The sequence below is a fragment of the Salvelinus alpinus genome, chromosome 14 (genome assembly GCF_045679555.1).
Source record: "Salvelinus alpinus chromosome 14, SLU_Salpinus.1, whole genome shotgun sequence".
NCBI lineage: Eukaryota > Metazoa > Chordata > Actinopteri > Salmoniformes > Salmonidae > Salvelinus > Salvelinus alpinus.
In genome coordinates this window covers 3,378,009-3,399,969 of record NC_092099.1, presented here as the reverse complement: position 1 = coordinate 3,399,969, position 21,961 = coordinate 3,378,009, and the positions used below count along the sequence as shown (strand labels likewise).

At 41.7% G+C, this 21,961-nt stretch overlaps 1 protein-coding gene across 2 annotated transcripts; it reads right to left on the bottom strand.

Annotated features, from left to right (window-relative positions):
* Positions 1-10,542: 10,542 nt before the first annotated feature.
* Positions 10,543-20,881, bottom strand: LOC139538313 (short stature homeobox protein-like). Of its 2 annotated transcripts, none has more exons than XM_071340216.1 (6): positions 20,493-20,874; positions 18,650-18,858; positions 14,800-14,857; positions 14,390-14,499; positions 11,220-11,432; positions 10,543-10,847 (listed from the first exon to the last, which is right to left on the bottom strand). In XM_071340216.1, the coding sequence occupies exons 1-6, from the start codon at positions 20,740-20,742 to the stop codon at positions 10,758-10,760; spliced, it is 930 nt and encodes a 309-aa protein (XP_071196317.1). In that variant the 5' UTR covers positions 20,743-20,874; the 3' UTR covers positions 10,543-10,757. The 2 variants fall into 2 exon arrangements, with proteins under 2 accessions (XP_071196317.1, XP_071196318.1); XM_071340217.1 differs by having other exon boundaries at positions 10,550-10,847; positions 14,390-14,478; positions 20,493-20,881.
* Positions 20,882-21,961: the final 1,080 nt, after the last annotated feature.

Genomic DNA, 21,961 nt, shown 5'->3' with positions numbered 1-21,961 from the left:
AGAATAGTGTTACATTTTGTTGTTTATAGATTGCATTATTTGCGTGACAAATAACAATATCATTACATGATTTGAGCGATGAGTAACATGAAAGAAGCCAAATATTTACTTAATGTCACAAGTGTAGAGAGGAGCAGGCAGGAGGCAGTCGCAGGTTTAGAACTAATGAGTTATTAAAGCACTATCATTATAAAAGCGGAAAAACCCAAGGTGCAAAATAATAAAGTACTCAGGAAATAGTAGGAGAGATTCCTCTCAGGAAAACAAGCAATATTTACAATAACCGACAAAGACAAATGACAGAGTGAGTATATATACAGTGATAGATTGGGTACTGGAACCAGGTGTGTGTAATGATGATGACAAGACAAGTCCGGAGTTGATGAGGGAAGGGCGTTTGCCAGCAGCAGGTTCAGCAGCAGCTAGAAGGCCCGCGATGCCGAACACCTGAGCTGGTCGTGAGGGGGAGCCAAAGCAAAGGCTGGTGTGACAGTACCTCCTCGGCGTGCCGGAACCAATAGCCTAGAATACACTGAAAGGGTGTGAGGTTAGTGGAGGAGTGACTGGGGGAGTTTTGTGCGTATTTTGCCCAAGGCGGAAACACATCCCACTCCCCAGGCCGGTCCTGACAGTAACTAAGAAGGTACATACCCAGTTCCTGATTTACCCTTTCCACCTGCCCATTTGATTGGGGACGGTACCTGGAGGTGAGGCTGACTGTGAACCCCAGTCGTTCCATGAAGGCCTTCCAGACACGGGAGGTGAACTGGGGACCACGGTCAGACACGATGTCCTCCGGGAACCCGTACCGCCGGAAGATGTGAGAGAAAAGAGCCTCCGCGGTCTGCATGGCCGTAGGGAGACCAGGCAGAAGAATCAAATGACAGGCTTTGGAAAACTGGTCCACAATAACCAGGATGGTTGTGTGCCCCTCCGAGGGGGGAAGGTCTGTGACAAAGTCCACAGAGAGATGGGACTAGGGTCGTTGTGGAACCGGCAGTGGGTGGAGTTTGCTATAGGGGAGGTGTCTCTCTGTCTTGCTCTGTGCACAGACGGAGCAGGAAGAGATGTAAACCCGGACGTCCTGGGCCAAGGTTAGCCACCAGTACTTGGCTGAGAGACAGTCGATAGTACGGGCTATACCCGGGTTCCCCGACACAGGTGGTGTGTGTGCCCAGGTATGTATGCCCCTCGGGACAGTGGGCAGGTGAGGGCCTGTCGCAGCGCTCTACGGATGTCCACATCCACATTCCACATGACAGGAGCCACAATGTGGGACAGGGGAATAATGGGTGTCACCATCTCCCTCCGATCCTCTGTGTCATGCACCCGGGACAACGCATCGGCCTTGACTTTCTTAGATCCCGGCTGGTAGGAGAGGGTAAAGTCAAACCTGCCGAAGAATAGGGCCCACCTAGCCTGACACTGATTCAGCCTCTTCACTGCTCGAATATACTCTAGGTTCCGGTGGTCCATCCAAACAAGGAATGAGTGGTGAGCACCCTCCAGCCAGTGCCGCCATGTTTTCAGAGCCTTCTTGACAGGCAGCAACTCATGATCTCCCACGTCGTAATTCCGCTCCGTGGGAGACAGCTTCCGTGAGTAGAAGGCACATGGAAGGAGTTTAGGCAGTGATCCAGTGCGTTGGGAAAGAACAGCCCCTACTCCAACCTCGGAGGTGTCCACCTCCACGATGAAGGGCAGAGATGGGTCAGGATGAGCCAGAACAGTCACGTTCGTAAAACGTTCCTTGAGAGCACGGAAGGCTTTGTTGGCTTCCTGAGTCCAGCGCAGCTGTCTAGGACCTCCCTTCAGGAGGGAGGTGAGAGGTGCCATCACTGTGCTGAAACCCCTAATGAAGCGCTTGAAATAGTTGGACAAACCTAGGAAGGGCTGCATAGCCTTTATGTTGGATGGAACAGGCCACGACCGTACTGCACTGACCCTCTGCTCGTCCATCTCCACTCCCGCGGTGGATATCCGATAGCCCAGGAAGGAGACCGCCTGCTGGAAGAGAAGGCACTTCTCAGCCTTGGCATACAGATGATGCCCTATAAGCCTCTCCAAAACAACCTCTCCAAAACCTGACATGAGACATGTCGCTCATGTGTAGTGGAGTACACCAAGATGTTGTCTATGTACACCACTACACAGCGACCCAACATGTCTCTAAACACCTCATTAATGAAGGATTGAAGCACTGAGGGTGCATTTGTAATGCCGTAGGGCATTACGCTGTATTCGTAGTGCCCGGTGCTGAAGGCAGTCTTCCATTCATCCCCCTCTCTGATGAGCACCAGGTTGTAGGCACTGCATAAATCCAATTTGGTTAAGTACTGCGCACCGTGCATCTGTTTGATCACAGTGATATGAGAGGCAAGGAATAACTGAATTTAACAGTTGCTTTATTCAGTGACCAGTAATCGATACAGGGGTGGAGACCTCCGTCGTTCTTCATCAAGAAAAAGGAGCTGGAGGAGGCCGGAGAGGTGGACGGATGGAGTAATCCTTGGGCCAGCGCCTCCAGGATGTAGACCTCCATGGTTTCGGTCTCTGCATGCGAGAGAGGGTAGATGTGCCCCCGCAGGAGGGTAGAACCAGGCAACAGGTCGATAGTGCCGTCCCATGGGCGTAAAAGCCACCTGTAGGTCCCGGTATTCCTCCGGGATAGGGATGTGGGTGGCCTGGTACGGACTTTCCATAGACGTGGCACAGATAGACACAGAGAGACACCTCGCATAACATTCCTGCGACCAACCCAACAACCTCCTCTTTGTCCACGATATCCTGGGGCTATGCAATTGTAACCAGGGGAAACCTACAACTACGGGGTGTGCAGGAGAGTCTAAGGGTGGTCGAAAACGACACCGAAGAGTTGGGTGAAGCGCTTATAGGACTGCACTTTTAGACCGTCCCTCTCCCAGCCGGCGTGCGCCCGGCCTGTCAGCAACGCGATCACCAAGACCACCTTGTCCCTCTCGGAGGCCGTCCCTGCATGAAGGGCAAGGTGGAGGTCAAACTGCAGGAGAAACCCCCTACAGTTATCTGGGGTGCCGTCAAACCGCTCCGGGAGGGGCACGTGGACTTTGCTGATCGGACCGGGTGATGTAGATGGTGGTGGGGTGGCTAGAACGACCGTGGGAGCTGGGAAGGTGGTGGTGTAGCCTGCAGCTGGCGTACGGTCCGGAGCACCTCGTCCATGGCTGTCCCGCTCCTATAGTGGAGAGGTCGGGATGTCCTGTTCTCTTGGGTTGGTCATTCTGTCACAAGTGTAGAGAGGAGTAGGCAGGAGGCATTCACAGGTTAGAACTACTGAGTTTATTAAAGCACTATTTATAAAAGCTGGACAAAACACAAGGTGCACCAACAAAGACAAATGACAGAGTGAGTATATATACAGTGATAGATGGGGATTGGAACCAGGTGTGCGTAATGAGCGGCTAGATGTTCTTTACCATTCTGCCATCAGATTTGCCACCAATGCTCCTATAGGACAAATCACTGCACTCTATACTCCTCTGTAAACTGGTCATCTCTGTATACCCGTCACAAGACCCACTGGTTGATGCTTATTTATAAAACACTCTTAGTCCTCACTCCCCCCTATCTGAGATATCTACTGCAGCCCTCATCCTCCACATACAAAACCCGTTCTGCCAGTCACATTCAGTTAATGGTCCCCAAAGCACACACATCCCTGGGTCGCTAGTTTTTTCAGTTCACTGCAGCTAGCGACTGGAACGTGCTGCAACAAACACTCAAACTGGACAGTTTGATCTCAATCTCTTCATTCAAAGACTCAATCATGGACACTCTATCTGACAGTTGTGGCTGCTTTGTGTGATGTATTGTTGTCTCTACCTTCTTGCCATTTGTGCTGTTGTCTGTGCCCAATAATGTTTGTACCATGTTTTGTGCTGCTTCCATGTTGTGTTGCTACCATGTTGTTGTCATGTTGTGTTGCTACCATGCTGTGTTGTCATGTGTTGCTGCCTTGCTATGTTGTTGTCTTAGGTCTCTCTTTATGTAGTGTTGTGTTGTCTCTCTTGTTGTGATGTGTGTTTTGTCCTATATTTAAATTGTATTTTTTTTATTTAAATTTATCCAAGGCCCCCGTCCCCGCAGGAGGCCTTTTGCCTTTTGGTAGGCCGTCATTGTAGATACAAATTTGTTCTTAACTCACTTGCCTAGTTAAATAAAGGTTAAATTCAAAAATGTAAATTAAAAGATGACGAGACAAGTCCAGGGTTGATGGGTGAAGGGCGTTAGCCAGCAGCAGTTTTGGCAGCAGCAAGAAGGCTGGCGACGCCGAACGCCTGAGCTGGACAAGAGGGGGAAACAAAGCGATGGCTGGTGTGATACTTAAAGGTCCAAATGCAGCCATTGGATCTTAATATCACATAACTTTGGGGTAACAATTAAGTACTTTACTGTGATTGTTTTCAATTAAAATGGTCAAAAAGAAACAAACATTGCTTCTTAGCAAAGACTAATTTCTCGAGCAAGAATTTTGCTCGGACTGTCAGGGAGTCGGGAGAGGAAAACTGAAAACGAGCTGTTGTTGGCAGAGAAGTTTGGAACTCTCTTTCTTATTGGTCTACGTTTAATGACACAGTGCTGCCTGCCTGCCTCCGGATTTGCTCCAGAGACCATCTTTGCTAGACCCCCTTTGACCAACTCCCTCCGATGACCACTCAAGCCATGAACTTTACAACCCTCTCACGACCTTCCATCTCATGAATGCCTTGTCTTTTTTGTGTTGCTTTAAAGCTCTTTAAGATTCTTTATGTAATGAAAAGCCCTATAAAATTTGAATAAATTATTATTATATACTAATTTACCACCTGGTGATATCACCAGGCAGGCCAAAACTCCATCTCACCAAAACAGGCTGAAATTTCAGGTAGTCCATTCAAACAGCTCTTACACTAAAAGGGCTATCATATCACAATTTCACAGTATTATTCCAACCTTATAGTGTGTAAATATATATAAAACACAGGAAAAATCTCATTTTTGACTGCTCTGGGCCTTAAAAAAAACGAAAAGAAAAACGGACATTCTTGACACTTCCCTCCTGACTGCGAAGATAAAAATGTTGACCTAGTCATAAGATGTTAGTTTTAATATAGTTGTGCACTGTTGTTGACTCCAGATACATTTATAAGTATTAGCCAACAAAGCAAACCAAAGCTGAACCTAAACAAACTGGGCTGAGAGACGGCCTTTGATCCACAGTAGGCCACAGTGACTTCAACACTTTACAGCAGTTGTTTTCAGCTGAGGTTTCACTGGTGGCTGGTTCTCTGAGTTCTTAGAGCCAAATGAACAGCGATGAAATGGGATTCACTCAGAACAAAGAGTCAAAGGTTGAGTGTCTCCACAAATGGAGAAAATTATTTGATTTACTTTGATTCTCTTTTGGTGTGACTCAAGATGTACAGACTATTTAGCTCTGGGAAACGGAAGAGAAAATGTAAAGAAGGTTTTTATTTTTTACTTGATTTAAAGTGAATAAACACCTCGGAAAGCAAATGTTTTTTTTTTTAATTACAAATATAAAAACGTATCTATGTATCCAGTAGCATACAGTGATATAGTGGAGGGGAAATATGTGGGTAAACGCTGATCGCAGTTTGCGATGAGTAAAGTAACTCTCCGTATACTTTCACCGCATTTTCAGCAACATTTGGGTTAAAAAGGTATGTAAACCGAGAGTTTACCCTCAGCTACACCATTGGTAGCGTAGCAGGAAATATGTTTGGCTGTCTTTCATGTTGAGCTTATCTAGACTAAGTTGTCTTAATTTATGCCACTGCAACTACAGTGTCAACCCACAGACAGCATGAGCACACATTCCGTCTCGCCATAGTTGTGTGGTCAGTGCTATCCGGCATTGTTGGGACGTCCCTACCCTAAACCCTAAAACCTAACCTTAACACCTACCCTTACTCTAACCCTTACCTAATCCTAACCTTACCCCTTACCATAACCATTTTACATTTCAACATCAATGGGGTAGAGACGTCCCAAGGATCCCGGATAGCACAGACCATAGTTGTGTGTGACATTCACAAGAGGATTATGAGAATGAAATGTGATCAAAACTATTTTCATGTGACCCCTGAGCACTTGACCTCTCACAAGGTAGCTAGCGTATAGTGTAGCTCTGTGGCTAAAAGCTCCAGGCCTCGGCTGCTCAGGGTTCCCTCTCTTGTAGGAACTGAACCCTGGCACAGTGAGAAAGCTTGTGAACATTTTCTGGAAGGGAAATATTAGCTATAAACTGTATCAGGCAGGGTTCGGATTACGTGGGTGCAGGGCACTTCAATCACAAATCAGGGCCCCAAATGAATGTTAAAACGTTGGCGGCCCGTGATTGTTCTGAATATTATTGTTAGTTCATCCCAATGGTTTCAGAGCACCCAATCAAACCTCTTCAGGATCTGACCCTTTTTTTCAATTTTCGCCTAAAATGACATACCCAAATCTAACTGCTTGTAGCTCAGGACCTAAAGCAAGGATATGCATATTCTTGATACCATTTGAAAGGAAACACTTTGAAGTTTGTGGAAATGTGAAACGAATGTAGGAGAATATAACACAATAAATCTGGTAAAACATAATACAAAGAAAAAAACATGCGTTTTTTTGTATTTTTGTTGTGTACCATCATCTTAGAAATGCAAGAGAAAGGCCATAATGTATTATTCCAGCCAAAGTGCAGTTTATATTTTGGCCACTAGATGGCAGCAGTGTGCAAAGTTCTGGGCTGATCCAAGGAACCATTGCATTTCTGTTCAAAATTGTGTATCAAGACTGCCCAAATGTGCCTAATTGGTTTGTTAATAACTTTTCAAGTTCATAACTGTGCACTCTCCTCAAACAATAGCATGCTATTATTTCATTTACCTAGCTACTGTAAATTATACAGTGCAGTTAGATTAACAAGAATTTAAGCTTTCTGCCAATATCAGATATGTCCTGGGAAATGTTCTTGTTACTTACAACCTCATGCTAATCGCATTAGCCTACGTTAGCTCAACCGTCCCACGTGGGAACCCATCGATCTTGTAGAGGTTTTAAGCAACTTCTACTATAGAAGCAGGCACAATTATGCTTTTGATCTTTTAGATATGATTCCCATAATATACTTGAAGTAGGTCACAATAATTTAAGAAATGGGTCATTGTTATTCATTACATAAAGATGAATACGTTTCTATTTGAATAAAATCTCAAAAACCTTCATGCCAACGGTACAATACAAGGGAAGGGAAGACATCAGTGGTCCATCCATTTGTAATACCCTCTGAAATTGCTTAAATGTAACACGTTGCACAACCTAGACATTAGACCCCCCCACACACACAAACGCATACACACTCCCTACCCGTGTATTATTATTTTATTTGTGACTTGTGGCCAACATAAACAGCTTTATGTGCCTGCACATGTTGACAAAGCAGCCATGGCTCATTGCTGGTTGATGGATGGCTGTGTGTGCCTAGCTAATTATTAGTACACATAAAAGGATGCTGTTATTTCCAAACCTGGCCCAGCAGGCCCCAACCAGAGAGGTCAGTGGGTAAATCTGGGCCGATCAGTCTGCGACTATATCACTCAATCTTGATATATGAGCACAGAGGTACAAATTAAATGTGCAGCAACCTTCTATGGGGTTCTGGGCACAACAGGACGCCATTTGGGCTAATTCCTGCATGGGGTTCAGACAATAAAGCACTATGCTGCATGATGTAATTACTTTGTGTACACACATCTGGATTTGGGTTTCCCAGAGGAAGTTAATGCACTTGAAAAAAGAGGCCGACCATTATGAACGTGCAAAATGTAGTATGTGCCGGTGAAACAAGTGGAAGTTGGGGAAATGGTGGGGAGGTAATGGCTATAATCTTTCTAGATGCAGATGTATGCATACATATGGACGTGACTATTGACCTTCTCATGAGATCTGGTCAAAGTTAATCACTGCCATTGAGACGAGCAGGAAGATTGCTTTTTGGAAATAAAACCGCTTGCTCAAAGCAGAAGGTTTACATGTCCCTCAAATATTCTTCCAATCTCATTGCTCTCAATTATTTTGCCTATTCTCCTTCTGCAGCCTCCCTCTTACTCCAATTACAGCCATCTTGCTTTTATTTGACAAAGTTACAGTTTCACGTTCCATCTCAGTGCTATCTCTATCAGTTGAACAGAGGGCTTTATACATGTTCGGTTCCATATTCGGGGCGATGGTGCCGGCATTCATCTGGATTTCATAGCAGCTCAATTGTCTCCGCTAGTGTGGGCTAAGATTGGTATCTGATGAGCTCTGAAGGCTGACATGGAAACTGCGTAAATGTCAGAGGAGGAATGGTATTGATATTTATCGGTGGGTTCGACCTGAGATAACCGCTGAGCATCGGCTGCAACCTGTCGCGATGTACGCACAGCCTTAATCTACATCAGCGCATCAAGTACCTGTCTAATGCTTGAAGTCAGAGGATCGGGTACATAATTCACTATTAATGTGTACTACGGTATTCACTTCCGGTATGTTTTGATGACGGTAATAATGTCTCTGATATGTTGTTTAGCCTCTTGTGTGATTAGGCCTGTAAGTCACTCAATATATGAGAATCTAATAAAGGACTAAAAAGTAGAATGATAAATGTTACCGTTCTATGGCCCAAAATCCCTCACAGAACAATAAATACGTATTGTTTTGATTAATCTTGAAATGGGTTGTTAATTAAAGTACCTTAAAACTTCAGTACAAATATTTATAACTTTATTGATAGTTTACTTGTACATTCATATTTTGTGAATCAAAAGGGAAAAAAATACAAACTGTATAGTGAATCATGTTTAGGCATGCTTGCATATGAAACGATAATACTTGTGGTGGGTATAACAAATTCCATGGAGCTTAGTCGAAGTCAATCATCCCTGAAATGTTTGTAAACGCTGACACGCTACATTTTAGGCAAACAATGCACAACAGCCACGCATCTTCCGTTGCAAATGTAACATTTAAAAAAAAAACATACAAAAATAAATGCAAAGCCATGTCAAAATGTACACTTGTATTTCAACTATTTTTTTAATTGTATAAACTTTCAGACAAAAATAATAAATAAAAGCACCCATAATGTTTAATTTAAAATGGAGACATTGCTAAACAACTGTAAATGGTGGTTTTGAGAACAGAGAAAGTGTCGGTAAAACATTGTTTGAGGTAGACCTTACTAGGATCTGTTTCTCAATGACACAAAACATTTCCAAAACATTATCCTTTGAATTTGCAAATGTTTCAAATATAATACTTGCTAGTAGGCATTATTTATTTAGGTTGTTAAACCATGAAACTGCGACATGAACATGCAAATAAATGCAATTTGAACATGTACAGGCCTAAAGAAAACCAAACTGTCTCTACAACACTGCCATGGTTTTATTGTTCCTATAACATCAATTGTAACATTCGTTAGAATCTTTGGTGGAATTTGACATAATGCTTTGTCCCGTGTTAATACAATAGATTACGATCAATGATTTCAGATCCTACTTTCAATGATCAATTTCAGCATCAAACCCAGGTGCTCATGTCTACCTCAACAAGTTATTATAGTTTCCTGATGTGTACAAAACTATGTTTGAAAACCATTGCATTTCTGGGGTTATGGCACATGATTGAGGATGAGTTCGCAACATAACGTAATATACAATGCTTTAGAAAAAAAACGGGTCTGTTTGGCAAAGAAATTCAACACACGGATTCATCAGTGCCTGAAACAAATCACTGCAAATCATTTGTTTATCTCTAACAATGAACAGCTTTTTTTTTCTCTCTCTTTTTTTCCTTCATATTTACAGTATTGCACTTAAACTGCGCACAATTGCATTTCAGTTTAACAGATGCTTCCTTCATATTTTCAAAATTACAAAAAAAATTGCAGTTATACCCTTTATCCTTCGAAACGTTTTTGTGAGCGTCTCTTTTCGATGACATGATAAAAACCCAAATCGGTTCCTTTTCCCACCCTCGTTTACTAAAGTAGTATCTGCTTGTAGTGCTGTTTGTAAACTCCCACATACAAGACCTGAAGTGCAAAGAATATCTTCACTTCTATTCCCAAGAAACGTCACGATAAACAGAAAGAAAGAAAGCTAGAGAGAGAGAACAATGAGAGGAGAACAGCAAAAAAAACGTCTTTTGGACTCATTCCCAGCAAAACACATTTACACTTTCCATCCTCCAAAAGCAGAAAAGTAAGGGATTAGATTAGCCTATTCCTGTCAGTCCACAGTTTAAAGGAAATCAAACCCCAATGATCTTTGACTTTGTGGATGAGAGTATATATAGTGGGAAGTTTGAACGGCAGTGAAACAACAGAGTTGGGGTGTTAGGTCTGATACAACATGGCCGGGCTCTGTGATAAGTCTGCAGTCCTCCAATAGAACTCATGCACTGGGCAGCGGCAGGAAACAACACAGTGGTTACACAGAGAACATGGCCTTTTCTTTTCTCTTTTATTCTACATTTTTTTTCTTTGTCTTTTTTGTGTGTAATGTTTAGAGCAGGTCCGGTGCCTCGTGGTGTCAGTGTCTTTTCCCAAACAACACAATAGTGTGTAAAGTCAACGTGACGGCATCGGCATCAGTGAGGCTCTAGTATTTGGCCCTGCTTGCCTGCTTTGCCAGTTTGCTTTGTTCTAAAGTCTCCCGGTCTGGCCTGGCCCGGCCCTGGCCCTCGGCTCAGACAGACATCCACATGTGTTTGTACGGTCCTGGACTTGTGATGTGTGCCTGGAGTGGACTGAGCCACTGGCCCCGCAGAAGTCCTGCCTGTTGGGCGAAAAGTAAAAGGTGATTTCATTGGTATTTAATTACCGTTCTCTCTACAAATGGGTGTTTTGGCAGCTGGTTTTGTGACAATTTTCTTGCTCCCCTCCTTCTTTCTCCTCCTCTTCTTCCTCCACTCATTCTCTCCCCATCTCCCTCTCCCTCTGTGTCTCTCTTTTTCTCTCTCTCTGTCTCTCTTTCATTCTCCCTCTCAGTGTTTTTTTTTTTTAAATGTTGTTTTGTTTAAGCTGTAAGTGTCAGACCCGATCACAGGGCTCAGTCTTGTATGAGAAGCAGGTGATTATGAGGGCGTGGGGCGAGCGGAGGGGAAACCCGGTGGGGTCAGAGACCCAGCGCCTCGGCATGTTTTCTTGCCTTGAGTCGGAGGTCAGCGATGCTAGAGTTCTTGCTGTTGCTCTTGGCAGCCGCCGCCACGGCCGCCGCTGCAGAGGCTGAGTCCGCGAGAGAGGCGATTGGTAGTCCAAAGGGCGGGGGCGGGAACATCAGGTAGGGTGCATGCGCCGCCAGGTGAGGGTGCAGGTGATGGTGGGAGTGAGCCACGCCCTCCAACTGGAGCTGGGCCTGGACCTGCCGGACAACCAAAAACAATCCCTGGGTTAGTGAGACCCTCCCAGCCCCTCAGGCGGTGTGTGTGTGTGTGTGTGTGTGTGTGTGTGTGTGTGTGTGTGTGTGTGTGTGTGTGTGTGTGTGTGTGTGTGTGTGTGTGTGTGTGTGTGTGTGTGTGTGTGTGTGTGTGTGTGTGTGTGTGTGTGTGTGTGTGTGTGTGTGTGTGTGTGCGTGCGTGTGTGAGAGAAGAGCCAAGGGTTTAGGTTTCACAGTTTGACACTATTTAATTCCCCTTCAAGTTCTACCCCCTCAAAGCTGTTGCTTACTGTGTGTTTTCTCCGAAAAATGTTAGGAACTGCACTCTGAGCCTTTCCCCTTTTTTTCATGTCAGCTATTCTTAAAGTTAATGAATCATACATAACTTCACACACACCACGTCCAGTTTAACAGCCTAGAAATCAAAGTCTTTCTAAGACCCTGAACAGATTTGTTTCATTCACAGTGAGATCTCCTTCATACCCTTGGAAATATGCAACGTCTTGTTATCCTGATTACGGATTCAATTGCATAAATAAATATAAATTCACGCTAAAAAATATTAACGTATTTAGAGTTATAAATATTTATCCAGACATATTCCTGAGCAAAGGGAAAGTGAAAGTCATAAGGACCATAGAGTATCAGTTTGCACATTCTTGGCAATTATTTTATGAGGAGTAGGTGAAAATTTGAAATCCCTGTACTTCAGGAGAGCTACGTTGCCTCTTGCCATTTCTCAGGCGTTTCAAACGCCACAGGAAGCAAGGAGAGAAGTGAAGAGCCTCGTGCTTTCTCATCCAACCCAAATAAAACTTCATTTAAGCAACGCATGGTAAACGTTTTAAGAGAGAGCTAAATGTTTCAACCAATTTAAAATGTTACGCTATTTCGACATAGCCAATAACATGGAAAATGACCGAAATTAAAGTTGTTAAACTGCGAGAGAGACTTAAAATAAACCGCAAAATATGCTTTCTTGGACGGTATTTCATTACGTACTGCTGACCAGTATTTGTACTTGCACTGCATTGCATTGACACGAGCCACAGACACAAGCCAACGCATAAATGACCAGTAGGCCTTCCTCCATATTTTCTTTCCCACCAACTGTCACTCTTACCAAACACTCAGAAAAATAGGCCTGATTCCAGATAGACAGATACTAACTTTCATAATAACAGCTAACACTCAAACAAAGAGCCTTGTTCCAAATGTATGAATGCAGACTGTCAGTGAAACACAGAAGGGAACCCCTCTTTGAGAGGGAATCTTTCAGCGTGTTGTTGTTAAGTTTGCTGGGAGGATCAGTGGAATGGAACAGGGCATGAGCTGCTACAGGCGCTACCCAGTCCCCAGCACAACAGCTGGTCAATATATGTGTGTGTGTGTGTGTTTCTGTGTGTGTGCAAGTGTGAATGCATGTGCATTTGTGTGAACATGTGTACGTGCGTATACATGCAGGGGTACATGTGTGCGTGCGTATACATGCAGGGGTACATGTGCACTTGCATAAGTGTGTCACAGCCTGCCCTGTGCTTGTCTCTCTCGGGCCTGTAGAGGTAGGGCTCTTCTCTCAGTATGCAGGCCTCATGCCTCCCTCCCTGCCAATGCAGCTCACCACCAATATCCATCAGAGCCTTCTCCAGTCGGTGCTTTCATCATCTCTTTTATGTGCTTGCGTTGCGCAAGTGTTGGCTTAATTAGGCCCAAGCTTTTCACAGGGGTGAACAGACAAATCAACGGCCAGGCCGCAAAAACAGACCTCGCCAGATCAAATGTCTCTCCAACAAACACAAACACACACACACACACATCCCGCTCTTAACGCACCCCAAAGGTGAAAGGTGTTCCGGGGTTGAGTTGACTCACACACCACCCTCCAGCTCCATAGAGTTCTCATTCACAACAGCCTTTGTAAACTACAACCTCGGACGATAGGTGTCTATTTTTAGTATAGTAAGGGCGTATGCACCTCTCTCCAACGTCTCTCACAGATTCGGAGATGATTGTGAAGTATGGTTGGTTATATTTTAGGGATTAATATCAGCTATACCTTCGAAGAGACTCAAATAAAAGTAGGGTGCATTTTTATGACTGCGTCAAATCTTTCAACCATGCTAACAGATTTAGAAACTACGGTCTTTTGTCAGTTGACCTCCTTAAGAGTCTGTTGACGCACCCATGCGTCAATCTAAGTAACATAATAAAAAGATTCCTCGTCAAAATCCGTCACTTTAAGATAGAGATATCTGGTTTTCGCATGGGCTGCGTCTCAATCCACCACATCCGCCTATGTCGCCCTTCCGCGTCTGCGGTGATAGGTGGCTGAGCCACAGCGGTGTTTGCCAGACCATGACACATCCTAAAAATGTCTGTAGCAGAAAGGGGAAACTCTCACGAACACGATGGTGTTCTCCGTTTTGCCCTACGACCCCCACAAGTGTCATGGGACTCATCAGGTCAGCAGTACCAGATTTTAAAAATGAATGGAAGTATGGAGGTAGTTTTGTGCCAACAAAACAGGGGGTTAAATACGTGTCTAAAAAAACAAAACATTTCCTGAGATTTCTTATATCACCACTTCCAAACTTTATTCTTTAAGATTTTTTTTTACTGTCTTTTTTTGCCATTTATTAATGTGTTATTCAATGTGTTTCTATGGGCTATAGTAGTAAAGGCCAAATTCAATATGTTATCAAAACAAAAAATATATATTTATTTTTATATACCTAAAGGGGTCCTAAAATTCAAAACGACCTTCTTAAAACAATTCCACATGTTAGTTTAATAGAATCCCCCCAAATGGCTCAGACTTTCAGAGGTTAATTGACGTTGAATATTAACTTTGACTTGTGCACAATCACTCACTTGCATGCCTGCATTTCATCAGTAAATATTTCACATAGGAGTCATGTCATGAAAAAGAGAAAACAACATACCTGTTGAAAAGGCATCCGTAGCGCTCCCATGTTGACATATGGAGCTACCCTGCAGGCATCCAGATGACTGGCAATTCCCAGGGTGACACCTGGAAAGTATGAAGAGGTGTCTGTCAGACAGTGAGACAGTTAAGTTTGAGTATAAGGCTGATACGGTTGGTCAAAGGTTAGAAGATGACATTTTACATTTTGCAAGTGATTAATCAAACATAATAGAGTGCATGCACATGAAGGTTGATTAACTTTACAGGCTAGAGCATAGGCCTACGTAATCATTGTAAGAACTGTGTGATGGAACATACTAGCAAACAATTTAGTCAACATTTGCAAGTGTAAAATGACAAGTATAATAAATCATCACAACATAAATCATAAAAAATACAAGTAGATGGATAATAAATAGAATTTACCTTTATGCATCTGGTTTTCTTGTTTTCGACATTTCGCTCTTCTGTTTTGAAACCAAACCTGGAAACCACAATTTTAAACAGTGAATGAGTGTATTGTAGAATATCCATGTTGGGGAAGCTACTCTGAATATATATTTTACCAAGCTACCAATTACTTCACACTGGAAGAAGTTAAGCTACACTAAGAAAATTATAAAAATTATAAAGTAACTTTAGTTTCATTAACTAAAGTTACTTTGGAAAAGTAGTTCACCACATCCAAACGTCTTTGGGAAAGCCATCATATGTACATCTGAAATGTTATAGACTACAAATTGCAAGAACAGAACACGTATGGGTCATATGTTACCATAAAGTGTAACTTAGACTATTAAACACAAACACAACGTTTTAAGTGAAAATGAGGCAGGTCTGATGCCGAAAAAGAAAGGAAATGATTGCCTACTTCACCCATATTTTATTGCATTTTTTCAACATCAAAAAGTAGTGTGGTTCTAGTAGCCACAAACATTGTGTTTGTGTTAGTTATACCGCGACATTAGAGCGTTGGGCCAGTAACCGAAAGGTTGCAAGATCCTTTCTGCCCCTGAACAAGGCAGTTAACCCACTGTTCCTAGGCCGTGATTGAAAATAAGAATTTGTTCTTAACTGACCTGCCTAGTAAAATAAACATGACAAAAACGCTACAGAAAACGCTACCTTGTTTTGAATGTAGTTCAACTACCACCAAGCTACTGTAAAATGCAGTTAATGTACTCCACAACACCGAGAATGTCGATGATGACATTACTGCTCATAATAGTAGCCTATAAACCTATACTGTTTTAATCATGAACTGCAATTGCCTACACTAATTGCCTACACTATTATAGATAATATAAGATCGAATATATTATCTATAATAGTCTAAAATAATATACAGCATATCGTCACAAAATGTATAGCTTAACAATATTTATTGATAGGCCTACTCCAATTTACGTAGGCCTATGTGCTCAAAAAACGGGGCCAAAAAAGGTCACTTGACTCCCTCTAATCTACTAGGCCCTTTTGCTCTCCAGGTTACAGAAGCAGCATAGCCTATTATTAATTATCATCAACCTAATTTCCCTCCACGAATCCATTATCTCCTCTCCCCTCCGACCCCAGTAATGATTATCATTTACAGTAGCCGAATTAGCGACGAGAGAACCACAAAAGGCCACCTTAATTACTCAAGGTGCTGCAGCCATTTTAACGCGTGTGGATTGGACTGTAATAATACGTCTGTCGATAAAGTATGCATTATTGACATAGCATGTCCACAGATGATTTACCCCAACTCTCCCTTCATCGCATAGCCTATTGGAAACAAATGTTCGTGTAATGTAGTTTTTAGAAGATAATGATTTAGGATTAGGCTATTATTGGCCTAGTATTACCCTGTTTCCTATTATGATTGTTATTATTATTAAGCCTATAGGGCTATATCATTATTCGTATAGCCTACTGCTAATTTGATTATTTAATTGCTTTAGGTTATATCACGAGGTGTATTTAATTATTTTACTTTTTAATCACTGATGTTGTTGTCTCTTAAAGGTCTGTACTGACACAAAAAAAATATATATATATATATACATATATAGTATATATATATATATATATATATATATATATATATATATATATATATATTACAGCTATATATATTACGTGCCAGAATGCTAAGTAAAGTGAACTACACTGGTTACGACAGTTATTTCTTCATTAAGGACCACTCAATGATGCGCTATACAAACGCCCTAATCTCGTTTCCTTTAGATTTTTATTAGAGACAGTGAATAATGACATTTAATTTAGCTCTGTACCAGCAACCCAGATATATTAGTCGTAATAGAATTACTGCACGCTCCTCACCAAGCTCTCATAACTTTCAATTAGATTCCTCAGCTGCGCGCGACGTGGGGCTTCTGTTCCGACGCCTAAGTGCAGGTTAATACCCTTCTATCTACCACATGCCTTACAATTTACTTATGATAGATTTGGGGGTTTCAAATCGAAAAACGGTCGGCTGCGACATGGATTTTAATGGTGTGTGATTTTAACCCTCACGGCCCATTTCAGTCTATATGCGTTATTGTTGTAAATATTGAGTACATATTTCTCCCATTGCGTTTTAACAGGTAAATGCTTTCCTCCTGTCTTACCACAATTTGATTTTGTCCATGTTTAAAATGACTTTTTTTTTCATGTCGCGCTTGCAAGCTGTCACACGGTGCAGACTTCTAATATTAGGCTACTTAGTACTCCGATTAGAGATCGGAACACGAGGTGTGCCACCGACTGAGTTCCAGCAGAATTGAATTATTTCTAATCCATTTTTATGGGAACAATATATCAAGCCAGTGGCAGATATTACAAAGACAACGCGGGGGGAAATGAGGTGACTGACATACGACGGTGTCCCCTGAAGCACTCGTACAATCTCTTCATTAATTTTTATGATGTGGTAAGATCTTTCCGAAGCGCATAAACTATTTTTCTTCTGCAATAATCTGCCAGGAGAGAGGAGACGGGTTCAAATTCATCCAATGTCACTTGAGCAACTATGATGTGGCAAAGGCTATAGGCGTCATTGTATTTGTTGGAAAGCAACAGTATTTTGGTCATGTGAAAAAATAGACCAATGTTATCATGATATACATTTCTTTGATAATGGATAGTGTTAAATTGCAAAAACAATCATTTAAAAATCAACAGTAACCAGTAGGCTTGCAGTATTATTATTATTATTAGCAGCAGTAGTAGTAGTAGCAGTACTAGTAGTAGTATTGTTCTTGTTGCACTATTAATGCACTTGATACCTAAAGTTAATTAAAAAAATATTGTCAAACAAATCTCACCGAGGTCGTGAGGTCAATTGTAATATCGATCCAATAAATAAACTCGCGTGGCTTTCACCATGTCGACACAGTCATATTTGCACAGTTTGGTGCATCTAATATTTCATGATATGTTTGTCTCATTGCATCACAAAAACAGCTCACTCAACACGTTCTCTGGAGTGTGTACATCTCCGTATAACTGAGCCTTGACAACAGGCAGGGCGGACCAAAATAATGGTAGGTCTACATAGCTCATGAAAATTAAACATAAGCAGTGATGTTTTATCAAACGGGTGAATAAATTATATTCAAACGTAAGCCTCAACGCTATCTCATTTTGACGCTACTGTTTTAAATCATCCCTGAACTGTTTTTATTTTTTTTACACGTGCACATAATAGAAGAGATAAATGCCAAAGCGTGCACCTAAACGTGTTTAAACGTCTTTTTTTTTTTAAAGGCGATTCTAACCCAATCCCGACACGTTAACAATTTGATTAATTTCAAAATATTTCCTTTTGGCAATTGGACACCATCTTTTGTTTTAGTAAATGTAGGCTATCTAAAAAATATATAGTAGTTTTTAAAGGCAGCTTATCAATACGGTTTGTAGGCTATTGCCTTGCAAGTGGTGACTCTATTGCCTTCTGAAACGTGTTTCATTTGTGAGCATACATCATTACTGATCTAGGCCGTACATCCATTTTATCCATGTTACTCCGCACCACGAATTACAGTAATCTTCTTGCGTCACCCACTATGACCCCAGCCTCTGTCACTGGATGTCTCAATCTGGCAACCTCTCACACGTTGTTTTCAGAACAATCCTTGATGCTTTGAGCTTAAAAACTCAACCTATTTCGACCCACATTTTGTTCATAAAATAAAATCGTATGAATCTAAGGGACCGCCCTATCTAGAGTTTTGTCCAAAACCTTTAGGGTTATGCTTTTCACTTTTAGTTGATGGAGACCGGGAGTTACCTGTACTCTTGCCTCTGACAGTCCCAGCCTCTGGCTCAGCTCTTCCCGCATGAAGGCGTCGGGGTAGTGCGTCTCGTCGAACAGGCGCTCCAGCTCATTGAGCTGTTCCAGGGTAAAGTTTGTCCTGCTCCGCCGCTGCTTCAGTTTGCTCTGTGCGTCCTCGTCCTCGGACTTTACGTCCTCCTTCTTCTCTTTACACTCATATATCCCTGCGTGAAAACACACAACGTTTTCAAAATACAGTACATCTCTAGACTAAACACAAAAAAACTGTCAAACACCTGCAACTACAGCTTGGCTTTACAAACACACACACACACACACACACACACACACACACACACACACACACACACACACACACACACACACACACACACACACGCGGCCGTGTATATGGTGTAGCTTATATTCATTTAGTGGAATACATAGTATGTGTAATACTACTATTATACATAGTAGTATTATGCTAGCCAGCCAGAGACGGTAAACAGAACATGAGAAACGAGTTATATCTCTATTGGTCAAAATACAGGCCTGCAAACGTACAAAACCAAAATGCCGGTCATTGCACTGTGGGTTTACTATAATGACAGTTATTCACAAACATACATATTGAAATATTCGACCATAAAATCCTGTCACAATTAGGCCTTGTAATTTTCTTAGCCGTATTTGCCTACAGTCTGCACATGGATCCTTCATTGGAAGGAATGACCTTCTGAAAACGCCCCAATTTCCACTGGACAATCTGAAACTGTGATACCAAACAATTGTAGGTTATTAATGTGACTTTTATTTTGGAACCCTATACGTGTTTTATATTGTTAATTGTTTTATCAAATACAGTAAATTGTAAAACCTTTAGATAAAAAAAATAGTAAGCCTATATACAAGTTATTTATCGGGTTATTTCAATGGCTGGTATAATAAGCCTATCATACAGCAACATATTTCCACGGGAGTTGATCGTTACAAACGTAATAAATAGCTTAAATATTCCACAAGGTTAACGTGTTGCGTAAAAGACAGTTATTTTCAGATAGGCACGTATAATATGTTTAAGATTCTCAAAATAGTATTACCGGGGCTAAAGTCTTGATACATCATTATTACTATCATCTAGCAATTGTTTTCCGTCATCATTAGACGGACCTATTGTGTGCCATACAACAACCGCTATTACATACATCCAACATCGAGGTGTACGGGTCAATTTTGTGTATGACGTTTTGCTCTTCCTGTTATGTCATGAAAACGCGAGCAAGAAACACTTCATATAGGTTAACACTGTCTAAATAATTGATGGTCCAATGAACGAAAGTTTAAAAAACAAAGTATAAGCTACTGTATGCTGACGGGCAGAATGCAAGTACCACTCCTATTAATTGTACAGTGGAAGCATAGAATTAAGCCTATCCTTATGCACATCATCGCCATCAATACGATATTATGCAACGATATGATGTGTTAATCAATACAGTCATCAATAGGAGTGAGAGAATATTGATATTATGTAGCCTAGGCTTCATTAGTTTGGACCACTGCTTTTCACTGCAAAACACATGCCAGTGGGCCTACTATAGAGAACAGTATTTCCAAGTATCTGCACATTATAACGACGTGAGCTTACGTTTTTAAAAAAATAAACAGTAACTGCAATAATTTAAATGTTTTCGTTATAGATTTGACGTTGTAAATGTTTTGGCCACCACATATTTTTGTACTTTTACAATCGGTGCACCGAAAGTAATCCTGAAAACCAAGGGCTTGGTTCGTGTAAAAATGCAATGCATCTAGGACATTCACGCTACACAACTCGAACGGGTGGATAGAAACGTACCTTCCGTGGCCCGTGAAACGTTAAACTCCTTCAGTTTTTCTTTCTCTAGCTCTACGTGCTCCTTGAATAGATGTACCGGACAGTGGTTGCTGCCTTCCGTTATGTCCTGTAGACTTGTCTCCGAGTTCCCCAGCTCCCTAGCCCGCGCCAAGCCACTCTCCAAAACTTCCCTGTACGTGATACTCTCCTTACTGCTCTCCTTGGTTTTCTGCTCGAAAGATTTCGAGACGAACGCCGTAAGTTCTTCCATGGCCGTTCAGTGGTCCTGAGCACGGAACCCCACTTTAAAATGACCTATTTAACGTTAGTCGTCAGCTCTTCGCGCGCTCGGTCGTAAAAAGAAGCGATATTGGGGGTGGAGAAGAGGTGAGATCACTCCTGCTGTTATGACTGTGTTTTTGAGAGCACACTATTTATACACCGCCACCTCAGCCCAGCCCCCACCTCTGCGTCTTGGGCAATTACGGGCTGCTCGACTTATCTGAATTCAACTTTCAGCAGCTTTTCCAGAAATCAATGCTTCGACGGAGGCAGTTAATTGAATTAGGGGTCATTAAAATGCTTACGGTACCTTATGGGGAAATGAGTGGGAAATCTGTAGGCTATTAATTAATTCGGCGATAATTTCATTAACGTGATTTCGAGATATGAATACGGAGTGGCTGGGTTTGCTCCTCCTGGTGTTGCTATTCGTTTGAGTTGACAACTAAGAATTTAAAGCACATAGGTGGTCTAACAACATAATCCAATATAAACAACTCGCCCTACATTGATAAAATATTACATTTTAGTGTTGTTGTTTTTTTTTAAAGTGGAAAACATTTGCAATAGGCTAGTGATGATGTAGCCTGTCAGATAATGTCTATAACGGTGGTGTATGATTCGAGTACAATTAGGCTACGCATGTCATTTCTCGAGAGGGAGAATTAGCTTAACTAAGTATGAAGCCTAATTATTTTTGTTTTGCATGTGTGAATCACGTGACAATACTTGGAAAGAGGCCACAGTCCACACATTTTCTGAGATTGTAATTTACTTTGAAATATTGCAAATAAATCGAATGCCAATTATTATAAATATAATTTCCTTAATAATAATCTAATGATAAGTGACCAATACAGGTTTATGACGTTTTTATCTCATAACTAGTGAGTAAATATTCACGATTAAATGCATCTATTATTCGTTTTTTTTTATGCATAAAAATGTGATGGAAAGTAGACTAACATTACACCATAAATGTACGCTATAATATAGGGGCATATACTGCTAATCCAATAGAACAAATCTCAGTGAATGTGACAAGTAGGCCTACAGATTTTGTTCATAATTCATATGATTCAAACACCTCTGGGAGTGCTCTAAATGTTAAACTGGACTTATCCTAAAATAAAATACATTGATAATCAATACAATTAGGCCGCAAGTGGTGGAAAATGTTCCCTGATTTATATCTAGGATTTTCATGG

Bases quoted from the DNA above. Each gene is read 5' to 3' on its own strand.
- LOC139538313 (XM_071340216.1), bottom strand. From the start codon at position 20,742: ATGGAAGAACTTACGGCGTTCGTCTCGAAATCTTTCGAGCAGAAAACC. The intron at 14,858-18,649 runs GTAACTCCCGGT...TGTGGTTTCCAG, and splicing joins TGTCAGAGGCAAGAGTACAG to GTTTGGTTTCAAAACAGAAG. The intron at 10,848-11,219 runs GCAAGAAAACAT...TTCGCCCAACAG, and splicing joins TCGCTGACCTCCGACTCAAG to GCAGGACTTCTGCGGGGCCA.